At 49.4% G+C, this 11,999-nt stretch overlaps 1 protein-coding gene across 1 annotated transcript in view; it reads left to right on the top strand.

The window, feature by feature from the left end:
• LOC133135176 (contactin-1a-like) overlaps positions 1–10,140 on the top strand; it is an 81,473-nt gene extending 71,333 nt beyond the window's left edge. Inside the window, exons 16-24 of the mRNA XM_061251987.1 lie at positions 3,551–3,718; positions 4,038–4,187; positions 4,332–4,402; positions 4,538–4,772; positions 5,253–5,356; positions 5,623–5,800; positions 6,099–6,217; positions 6,543–6,699; positions 8,822–10,140. Coding sequence (XP_061107971.1) covers positions 3,551–3,718; positions 4,038–4,187; positions 4,332–4,402; positions 4,538–4,772; positions 5,253–5,356; positions 5,623–5,800; positions 6,099–6,217; positions 6,543–6,699; positions 8,822–8,898 — 1,259 coding nt within the window. The 3' untranslated portion in view covers positions 8,899–10,140. The remainder of the gene's footprint in view (positions 1–3,550; positions 3,719–4,037; positions 4,188–4,331; positions 4,403–4,537; positions 4,773–5,252; positions 5,357–5,622; positions 5,801–6,098; positions 6,218–6,542; positions 6,700–8,821) is intronic.
• The last annotated feature ends 1,859 nt before the right edge of the window (positions 10,141–11,999 follow it).

Genomic DNA, 11,999 nt, shown 5'->3' with positions numbered 1-11,999 from the left:
TAAATAACCAAAGGGAAATTTCACTCATCATTTTGCAGCGGTTGGCAGTACATGTAAATATGTCAGCAGAGCATGTGTATGTAGGTGCAAACTCCATTTTAGCGGTCTTAAATAATCTCTGAGTCTCACAGAAAGTAGACAAACCAGGCCTTTTATTAACTTTTAGTATCTTTTGCTCTTGCTTTCTCTCTCTTTCTACCTCATTCTGTCTCTTTCTCTTTTTCTCTCCGTCTCCCTCTCACTGTAACACTATCTTTCTCTCTCTCCCTCTCCTTCTCTCTGAAAGGGCATTCAGTACTCCCAAGTTTTATTTGTCTGTCAGCCTCCCCGTATCACAGCAATCTGTCTTTTTTGTGGCACGTCCATACTCCATATGCTTTCTGAAGTTATTATTGGCTACGGGCATTGATGCTATAAAACATCACACGCGGTGGAGCATCAGGTGTGGTGATCGCTCCATGAAACATTACGGGCCTCAAATTGGACAAGGCGTTGAGGGAAACTGCTCGCCGTGAGGAAGCCTTTAGTTCCAAGTCATTTGTAAAAGCAACACCATTAAATTCAGTTACGGCCCTTATGCTGACTTTAGGAGACAAAAAAGTACAAAAAAAAATCTGGTGTGATGACAATGGTGGTTTTGTTTGAGGCTATCAAACAACTCTGAACACACTGTCAACATCAACTGGAGGTGTGAGTCACACTGTTTTTTTTTACTGTCTAGTCTCCCTCCCTACGCTATGATCTCCCCAGACAGTATGGTTACATACCCAGGACGTTCCCCCTCACCTGCCTGCGGCCGCTGGTTTGGCTTCTCTCCTCTTCCTCAGCTTTGTGGAAGCCTGAGTGGTCGTGTGAAGATTGTGAAAGCTCCTTTCATTTTCATTTACATCAGCATTAGAATGTTCCGTTAAGAAAATTAACCAGTCACCTTTTTGTGACCTCACACATCAAAGGGGCTGAGAAACTAGCGTAAAAGCACGGTAACCGAGACAAAACCTGTGAGCACGAGTCCCGTGGTGGGGGGTCACATTGTGCTCTCCTGTTTGTGTGTGGACACATCGTGCTCTCCTGTTTGTGTGTGGACACATCGTGCTCTCCTGTTTGTGTGTGGACACATCATGCTCTCCCGTTTTTGTGGGGACAGAACGTGTTCTCCTATTCTGGTGGGGACAATCATGTTCTTTATTCCTTGTGGGAACACATCTTGTTTGTGTGTGACCACATCATATTCTTCTGTTCTTGTGAGGCCCACATCATATTCTCCTGTTCTTGTGAGGACCACATCATATTCTCCTGTTCTTGTGAGGACCACATCATATTCTCCTGTTCTTGTGAGGACATTATTCTGATGGGTTTACACTCTGTGTGGTTCTGAATGTGAGTTGTGAGGAGAATAATCCTCCCTGGCCCCGAGCTTCACCCCAGGAGGGGAGGAGGGGCGAGTTTTGTTTTGTTAAAAGTACACGACCACACCTCATCGCTCTAGAGCACCCCGTGTGGCCAGCCAAGGCACGGCAGTCTGCCTGTCTCAGCTGCGTGAGCAGCACAGTCCCACGGCGCAGAGACGGCAGAGTGACACAGAGACTGCACCGTTCAGCCCGTCTGACAGCAGAGTGACACAGAGACTGCACCGTTCAGCCCGTCTGAGAGCAGAGTGACACAGAGACGGCACCGTCTGAGAGCAGAGTGACACAGAGACTGCACCGTCTGAGAGCAGAGAGACACAGAGACTGCACCGTTCAGCCCGTCTGAGAGCAGAGTGACACAGAGATGGCACCGTCTGAGAGCAGAGTGACACAGAGACTGCACCGTCTGAGAGCAGAGTGACACAGAGACGGCACCGTCTGAGAGCAGAGTGACACAGAGACGGCACCGTCTGAGAGCAGAGAGACACAGAGACTGCACCGTCTGAGAGCAGAGTGACACAGAGACGGCACCGTCTGAGAGCAGAGTGACACAGAGACGGCACCGTCTGAGAGCAGAGTGACACAGAGACGGCACCGTCTGAGAGCAGAGAGACACAGAGACTACACCGTCTGAGAGCAGAGTGACACAGAGACTGCACCGTCTGAGAGCGGAGTGACACAGAGACGGCACCGTCTGAGAGCAGTGACACAGAGACGGCACCGTCTGAGAGCAGAGAGACACAGAGACTACACCGTCTGAGAGCAGAGAGACACAGAGACTACACCGTCTGAGAGCAGAGTGACACAGAGACGGCACCGTCTGAGAGCGGAGTGACACAGAGACTACACCGTCTGAGAGCAGTGACACAGAGACTGCACCGTCTGAGAGCAGAGTGACACAGAGACTGCACCGTCTGAGAGCAGAGTGACACAGAGACTGCACCGTCTGAGAGCAGAGTGACACAGAGACTGCACCGTTCAGCCCGTCTGAGAGCAGAGTGACACAGAGACTGCACCGTCTGAGAGCAGAGTGACACAGAGACTGCACTGTCTGAGAGCAGAGTGATACAGAGACTGCACCGTCTGAGAGCAGAGTGACACAGAGGCGGCTGCTCTACAGTCTGCCCGTCGACAGACGCGTCACCACAATAAGACGGGCCCATAAATATGACCGAGCACTCAAGTTCTGGGGGCGGGGTGTCATAAAAATAAATTGAAAAGCTTTTTTCTTTGTGTGGTGATTGAAAAGAGAGCACATTGATATTTTCTCCTCCGTTGGAAAGAGGGCTCTTGAATAGCGATGGTCCATTGACACCGTCACTGCGCTTCGGCGCCAGCGCCGAGAGACCGTCGGCCACGGAACGGTGGAGGGAGCCATGGTAACGGAGAGAACATGCACGGTATCCACGGCAACAGTGACAGCTATATGCACTACTGTAAGGAGGCAGCGTGGCCCAGAGCACGTTCAGGAACTGGATCTGTTACGCCATCGCTCAGCGTTATGGCTCAGCCTGTAGTCCAGTGGCTAAGGTGCTTGACTGGGACCTGGAAGGTTGGTGGCTCAAGCCCTGGTGTAGCCACAGTAAGATCAGGGCAGCTGCTGGGCCCTTGAGCACGGCTCTTAACCCCACACTGCTCCAGGGGGATTGGCCCCTGCTCAGTCTAGCTAGTCGCTTTGGATAAAAGTGACATATAATTGTAATGTAAGGTTGTGGGTGTGATTCCCAGGTCTTTACCTGAATTGCTATCCAGCTGTATAAGAATGGACTGAATGGGGAAATGTAAATTGTCTCCTGGTTAAGATCATTTGTCAACTGCTAATTTAGATGTGGTGTAGGTCTGAATTAAATGAATGTTTAATTGTTGATTGGCTAGTGTCCACACACAAGGCCAAAATTGATTGACTGCTGATTAGTGGGAATGTTTGGGTGGGTACAGGACATATATAATTTTGGTATCCAAGGCAACATTCATTTTATAAGACACATATTAATTTCACAACCCACGTACTGCAAAGCTCCATTGCAACTTTTTGTGCAATCTTACATCAGTAAACACACAATTTGTACTTCGTAGATTTTATCTGGAATGTTTATCTGTAAAGTGTAAACACCCCCACCCCCCCCCCCCTCCGCCCGGTTCAGGCCCCCCTGGCCCCCCCGGCGGGGTGAAGGTGGAGGAGATCAAGGAGAAGTCGGTGCAGCTGGTCTGGAGCCGAGGCACAGACAACCACAGCCCCATCTCCAAGTACACCACCCAGTACCGAGACTCTTCCTCTACGGACCCGGAGGAGTGGAAGAACGCCACCACCTGTGAGTCTGCTGCCCCCTACTGGCCTGTCCTTTCAGCACAAATCACACAGTACTGATTTTGTTTTAGATATATACCAAAAGGGTTCGTTGTAGTGTGTGCTGAGCTGGAGTTCCACCAGATTTCATGGTTTATATCTCCAGACCATAAAACTACACTGCAAATGGAAGAGTTAAGGCCTATTTCACAGACAAGTTAAGCACTCTACAGTTGCCCCAAAGGGATGGCTAAAATCACCTGTTCACCCTAGGCATTATTTAGCGTTTCAAACACACCGTGCTGGTTGTGTCAGTGTGTGCCTCCTCTCTCTCTCTCCTTCAGTTCCGCTTATTGTGGAAGGCAACGCAGAGACCGCGGCTGTGGTGGATCTGATCCCCTGGACAGAGTACGAGTTTCGGGTGATGGCGACCAACACCCTCGGAACGGGAGACGCCAGCAGCCCCTCTGCCAAAATCAGGACTCGGGAAGCAGGTGAGTGCAGACGCACATTTCAACCGACATTTAACCTTAAATTCAACCTCAAATAAAGTCTGGATTCAACCAAAATTTATCCTTAAATTGAAGTTTAAAAATAAGGCCCGGATTCAATCGACGGCTCGCTCCTTCTCCCTGTAGTTCCCGTGGTTGCGCCCTCTGACGTGACGGGAGGAGGCGGAGCCAGCAAGGAGCTGACCATCACCTGGACGGTAGGTGGTGCCTCATTATCTTATAAAATAAGTTCAATTCTGATAAAAACTGGACGGCAGCAGCCCGGCAATGCCAGGCATCCAGTTCCTCCTCCTGGTGATTGGCTGAGCCTGACCGCCCCCCCTCCCCCCCAGCCCGTGCAGCCCCAGTACTACTACGGCCAAAACTTCGGCTACATCGTGGCCTTCCGGCTGCACGACAACCAGGAGTGGAGGAAGGTGATGGTGGCTGACGGCAAGGCGCGGCACTACGTGCACAAAGACCCGTCCATCCCCTCCTACACCAAGTTCCACGTGAAGGTGAAGGCCTACAACAGCATCGGGGAGGGGCCCTACAGCCGGACCGCCGTCATCCACTCCGCCCGCGACGGTAAGAGCAATGCACGCCGTTCATGTGGCAAAGCCTCTCACTCACCCAGTCACACACACACTCACAGTGGCTGTACGCTGCTACGCTAGGCACCAGCTCATCAGGAGCAAGGTGTCTTGCTCAGGGCCACTTCGACACAGCCAGGGCGGAGGGACAAACCAGCAACCCTCCGGCTGCCCGAAGGCCACTCTTACCTCCTGAGCTAATGGAGCATTTCACGTTAGTGTTTGTAGTACGGCAAGAACAGGCCATTCAGCCCAGCAGTGCTCGCCCTTCCCTTCCACTAGAGTGCACCGACTGCTTAGTTTGGTAAAGTGACCGCTCTCTGTGTGAAAAAATAATTCCTAATGTTAATACAGAACTATTGCAATATCCCTGCGATTCCTGGCTGTGGCTGGGTGATATTTTGGCTCTCGTACCATGTGACACTGTCAGACCGCTCACAGGATTCTGTCTCCACCTCCCCCCCCCCCCCCCAAGTTCCCACCGAGGCCCCCGCCAAGGTGGAGACCAAGACCATCTCCGCCACCGAGGTCCAGGTGTCATGGCAACCCGTCAATCAAGCGGTAGTGGAGGGCTACCAGGTACGACCCGCCCGTCACTTCCACACTCCACAGTGCTTCTGGGAAACGGTCTGTGCCGCTAAGCTAAAGCTAATTTCCCTGTGCCACCGCCATCCCAAATCAGGCTCGACTGCTTCAAGATCTCCCACAATTCAGTTCTTCAATGTTTTTTAGGTTGAAAAGATTTCATATGATGTTATTATTATTATTATTATTATTATTATTATCATTAGAATGGCTTTGACTGACCTCCAGCGACCTTTGACCCCTGCGTTTTGCGCTTCCAGGTGACGTACTGGAGGAAGCAGTCGTCGGCTCACAGGATCCAGCTCCCGGCCTCGCAGGAGCAGATCGAGCTGAAGGACCTGCTGCCCAACTCCCACTACATGATCGAGGTCCGGGCCTACAACTCGGGCGGGTTCGGGCCGGCCAGCGACATCTGCGAGGTGGACACCAAGAAGCCACGTAAGGGCCCGCCGGCTTTCCCCCGCAGAGAGGCGAACAGGGTCTCAAACACACACGTGCTTCTGTGGGAGTCTCGTATGACACTCACAAATAGCTGCCGTACAATCGGCACCCTCAACCTTATACCTTCTCAACCAATCAAATATGTAAATATGCTATACTATTGTTTTGAGCTCCTATTAAAAATCCAAATTAATTTTCTTAATTTTCGGAACCAAAGGCAAAACCCCTTGGGATTTGGGTGGAACTCAGTCCCTCTGCGCTTGTAAATGGTGCTCTTCTCTCTGTCTCTCTCCAGCTCCGAGTCAGCCTCCGAAAATCATCAGTCAAAAGATCAGCGTCAGCAAATCCGTGGTTAACATCACCTGGGAGCATGTGGTCCCCCTGGCCAACGAGTCCACGATACAGGGCTACAAGGTGAGGGCTAACGGGCTAACGGGCTAACGGGCTAACAGGCTAACGGGCTAACGGGCTAACAGGCTAACGGGCTAGCACCTTCTGATGGCTTCAGTGGAGTTAGGACCAGTGTTTGAATCTGTGGTGTTTACATCTATACTCGGTGCTAGTTGTACTGGATTACCAAAAAAGTATATTGAAGTATAGCAAAAAAAGTATAGCAAATAAAAACATTATTGGGCTGTAACGACTGGGTGAAGAGCAGAGTGACTGAGCCTCGGGGGGGGGGGTCTCGCTCCACTCTGAAATGCTCCAGGAAAACAAAATGGCGGCTCTGTTTCTGCAGGTGCTCTACCGGCCGGCGGACCACAGCAAGGGGAAGCTGTACCTCACGCAGAAGCACTACATCGACCTCCCGGTTCACAAGGGGGGGGACTACGTGGTGGAGGTCCGCGCGCGCACCGAGGGGGGGGACGGGGCCGTGGCTGCCGTGCGCATTTCAGGTAACCATGGGAACCACATTACAGGCCTCGCGGAAACGGAATGTATTTAAAAATATATATATATATACTGTCAACATATTCCAGCATTTTACATCACATTGGCAAACAGACACGGTTGCTTCTATTGGACATTCCACTGCACGCTCCTGGAAAATACTCAAACATTCAGTGCTCCTGCAACCAAACTATGAGAGGAAGCAACACAATCTGTCCCTGGTCATTAGTGAGCGAAACATGACAGTGTTGCAAAATGCCCCTGCCCAGTTTCCATTCAAGAGAACCTGGATAAAATGCTAATGCAGCAGCATGTTATCAAATTCTGTGTATCTGTGCAGATCAATATGTGTCTGTGTACCGGGGGGTTCGTCCGCTCTGTTCCCTGATGTCCTGCGTCTCTGAACACTCCAGAATGGAGCCCAGAAAATAAAACCCACTTCATGAAAACCGTTCACCTTTTGGTTTTGAAAATGATTATGGTGACAGGTGTTAGGTTTCAGTGGCAGAGTTACTCAATATAAATTATAATTTTGAACGTGTGGAGGGCGACTGATCAGTCAGTGCGGGCCGAGCTCGTTCGCATAGTCGCGAGTGCTGAGCTGCTGACTTTCCCATCATTTATGTGTGAGCAGTCCTCCAGCCCATGGCTGCTCTATCCCAGCATGCATCAGCCTGCGTGGGCGGCAGGGCTGCCTGTCTGTAACTGATCCCAGCAACCGCAGGAACTATGTGATCCATTAACGACAGGCCTGGATGCGCCCCACTGCTGGGGGGGAGGGGGGGGGGCTAGGCGGGGGCGGGGGTTTTGGAGTTCAAAGTGAACGTTTTTTGAAAAATGGAGTAGTTAAGATAATCCTTCCGTGAGATCACCATGGATACTGTCCGCCTGATGCCGTGACTCGGTGACAGTATTGATTAACAAGAGGGCGTTGCACAGAATATACCCTCATAAATTACTGCATTGCTCTGATCTAAATGCAGTGCTGTGTATGATGAACTGGTCACTCTCTCTCTCTCTTTGTCCCAGGTGGAGCCGTAATGGCGTCTCAGTCAGTGCTGGTGTATAACTCTCTCTCTCTCTCTGTCTGTCCCAGGTGGAGCCTCTCTCTCCCTCTCTCTCCCTCTCTCTTCCTCTCTCCCTCCCAGGTGGAGCCGTAATGGGGTCTCAGTCAGTGCTGGTGTATAACTCTCTCTCTCTCTCTGTCTGTCCCAGGTGGAGCCGTAATGGCGTCTCAGTCAGTGCTGGTGTATAACTCTCTCTCTCTCTCTGTCTGTCCCAGGTGGAGCCGTAATGGCGTCTCAGTCAGTGCTGGTGTATAACTCTCTCTCTCTCTCTGTCTGTCCCAGGTGGAGCCGTAATGGCATCTCAGTCATTGCTCTCTCTCTCTCTCCCTCTCTCCCTCTCTCTCCCTCTCTCTTTCCCTCTCTCCCTCCCAGGTGGAGCCATAATGGCCTCTCAGTCAGTGCTGGTGTATAACTCTCTCTCTCTCTCTCTCTGTCTGTCCCAGGTGGAGCCGTAATGGCCTCTCAGTCAGTGCTGGTGTATAACTCTCTCTCTCTCTCTCTCTCTGTGTCTGTCCCAGGTGGAGCTGTAATGGCGTCTCAGTCAGTGCTGGTGTATAACTCTCTCTCTCTCTCTCTCTCTCTCTCTGTCTGTCCCAGGTGGAGCCGTAATGGCGTCTCAGTCAGTGCTGGTGTATAACTCTCTCTCTCTCTGTCTGTCCCAGGTGGAGCCGTAATGGCGTCTCAGTCAGTGCTGGTGTATAACTCTCTCTCTCTCTGTCTGTCCCAGGTGGAGCCGTAATGGCGTCTCAGTCAGTGCTGGTGTATAACTCTCTCTCTCTCTGTCTGTCTGTCCCAGGTGGAGCCGTAATGGCGTCTCAGTCAGTGCTGGTGTATAACTCTCTCTCTCTCTCTCTGTCTGTCCCAGGTGGAGCCGTAATGGCGTCTCAGTCAGTGCTGGTGTATAACTCTCTCCCTCTCTGTCTGTCCCAGGTGGAGCCGTAATGGCGTCTCAGTCAGTGCTGGTGTATAACTCTCTCTCTCTCTGTGTCTGTCCCAGGTGGAGCCGTAATGGCGTCTCAGTCAGTGCTGGTGTATAACTCTCTCTCTCTGTCTGTCCCAGGTGGAGCCGTAATGGCGTCTCAGCCCTTTGGCCTGGCTGCTCTCCTCCTGCTGTCGCTCTCTCTGCTCGGACTCTGAATGTAACCGTCGCTGTTCCAGAACTCTGCGCACACGGCGCCAACGGGAATCGGCTCTTTCCACAACTTTCCAAGGTTCCGCCCAGCCGCCAAACGCAGTATTCCCAGGAATACTGATGTGGAAAAAGCGTTACAAAAAAAAAAAAAAAAAAAAAAAGAATTGGAGATTTGGGAACAAGACAAAAAATATCAAGGACATCCTCCCCACTATGTAGTACATAAGAATTCTCAATGGAGGAGCATCAAAGGGGTTGTTTTAACTTGTTCAGTATGCCTTATATACGCTGATATTTTACAGTTGCACCAGTTATTCTTATGGGGTAAAATAATAAGTAATATCCACATCCAGGGCTTTTGAGATTCACCCTCCAAACTGTAATGTAGTCCCGTCGAAGGCGCTGCGGCAGCCCTACACAGTGCCGTGTAAAAAAGAATAAAATAAAATATAAAACTCTAATGGAGAAAAAATAATTCACTATTTAAAGCATTACGTAAAATTAGCAAATGTATAGTTGCGAAGGATAAGAGTAAAAAGAACTGGATTTGTCTTGTGTGTCTCGGGGCCCCCCTTCCTCACGGACCAAAGGGCCCTTCTCTCAAAAGCAAGAACCTCAAACTCACAGGCCGGGGGGGGCGAGGGCGTCTGCTGATTTTGGGTGTGTTTCTGCAAGTTGCTGATTGGCTAAAGAGTCCAAACACCTCGTTTTCCAAGGCCACAATTGGCCGCTGATTGAAAGGAAACCACAAAATGACCATTGAACACTATGGCCCTCCAGGACTGGAGGTAAACCTGCAGACACAGCGCCCCCTCCTGGACTGGAGTTTGAGATCCCTGTCTTACAGAGATGCAGTCAAAACAAACATCCATCGGACGATCATTCCAGCTCCCACACACAGTAACAATGAGACGCATTTAATGGTGCAGCATATTGTCTGGTCCTCCAATGTACACAAAACCTACTTCTGTTAACATCAAGGTGATATAATGTTGTTGAATATCCTATTACAGATAGTTTCCTGCATTGCTATGTGAAACAGCACATCAACATTGTTATTATACTCCATTCTACTGGGACTATTAACAAACGAAATAGTGGAAATAAAGTGTTGTAACTGCACACACACACAAAACAATTAGTATCTGTATCTGTATTATGAAGCATATCTGTATTATGAATCAGAGGATATTTGGGGTTATAAAGTGAGTACAGAAAAAAGCAACAATAAAGACCGTCATGAGGAACTCTGCTGGGTTTGTGAGCGCACGTTGGCCTGCCCAAACCGTGTCTCTTCCAGTGAGCTGCACAAGCTCGTGAATCTTTCAGGGGATTTCCAAAACTTGGTCCATCATGGCGAACGCTTTTGGGGAGATTCTGCAGGGTTTGGGGACTGTGGGAACAGAGGCATAAATTTGGGGGACTTGAATGACATCTAGCCTAGCTCACCTGAGATAAATAAACACACAACCCAGTTTCACTGCAATCTAAATAAACACCACTTTTACTAACTAACAAACAAACAAACAACCAAATAAACAGCAGAATCACACTACAGTGACTAATAAACAGCACAAACAAATTATACTTAACTAATCCTGGAGAAAATTCTACGAACCCACTGGAGAACACTAATGCACACGATGGTAGAGACCAGAGTGGAGCTGAGCCAATCGCAGTGCATGTTGCTAACAACCAATACAACAACGGCAACAATGATTGGTGGATTCTCTTTGACTGTACTTCTGAATCTGAGTGGGTATCACCAGGAAGTGGCTGGAAGCTGTCCACTAATCACCGTGTTTTTGTTCTGTTGGTTGTCATGAATGTGATTGGTGGAGCTGCTGTCTGTGTGGTGACATTAGGACTATCTTATCCACGTTTTAGCATATTCCCTTTAGACGAGGACTTTCCGGAGGTTCAACTGCCATGTCTGCTCTTACACGGCCGACACCTACAGCGCAGCCTTCCGGTTGCCATGATAACGTTGCTACGGCGTGGCAGCACTATTGTGAAGAAAGTTACGTGATGGCTGTGGTTGTGGCTCTTGCCTGGACTGCAGTGGAGATTCGCTCTAAGCCTGCAGCGTGGTACGATCTTCAGAGCACAAACGGGTGTTTGTTTTGACTGTACTTTTGGGGTTTTCTGTGTTCCATGCTGGTGCTGTGCAAAGGATGTTGATGTTTTATTTTGTTACTTTTCCTGTTTTTCTTTTCCGTTAACGTTTGGGTCCGAGTGTGATTATTTGCGTTACGCGGTGGTTGTGTCACAGCTGGCTAAAGTCCCAGTGCAATGTCTGACGTTTTCGACGATGGCGAGCTTTGAATGCCATTTTAACGCTTCGACCTGGTCCTTAGCCGTAGCTTTCACTGTCGTATAGAGCGATTAACAGAAAGATACTAATCTGTTGATTAACCCGGAGAAGCCACGCTACACCTTCACATTAACATTATGATACATTATGATTTTTGTACTAGTAGTTTTTTCGTCTTTTAACATGACGGATGACAAGGAAGTTGTTCAGACATTCGCCACATCAGCCATCCATTGGTCTCGCTCATTTCTGGCAGGACTTGCCACTCAAACGATAAAATAAATATGTAGTTGTTCCATTCAAGTTTTTAAATAGATACATTCCATTTAGGTCAGCCACCTTTCGACTCGACAGACAATGGCGCGGCTTGCATTGTGAAATATGATATCGCCTCCATCACAAAGTGCTTCTTCTGCTCCCGACACACTGGACTAAAATTGCCAAATGCATGAACGCCTTTAAATTTGCCATCTATGCCACACAGACAGAGTGGATTTTTACTGCGCATGAGTTGGAAAACGGAAGGTATAAAAGCTCCATCTATTGCAGTAAACGGACTCATGCACTGATCAGCTAGATCCAGCCTTGTGTGGACTAATCATTCACCCGTGTGATCAACACCCTTCTCTGTCTGATATACCGTAGCTGAGCCTAATCTCTGTATAATGGTATTCGCTTCATTAAGCCAGTCTTCTCTATTAAAGTTTATATAGACAAACCTGAGTCTGGGTCCGTGTTTCACCACTGTTTTTTCACAATTTCAGATGCACACCTGGTGCCTTGTACCACAAA

This window comes from Conger conger, chromosome 8 (genome assembly GCF_963514075.1).
Source record: "Conger conger chromosome 8, fConCon1.1, whole genome shotgun sequence".
NCBI lineage: Eukaryota > Metazoa > Chordata > Actinopteri > Anguilliformes > Congridae > Conger > Conger conger.
The sequence above is the reverse complement of the archived record's forward strand: the minus strand, read 5'-3'. Positions and strand labels throughout refer to the sequence as shown.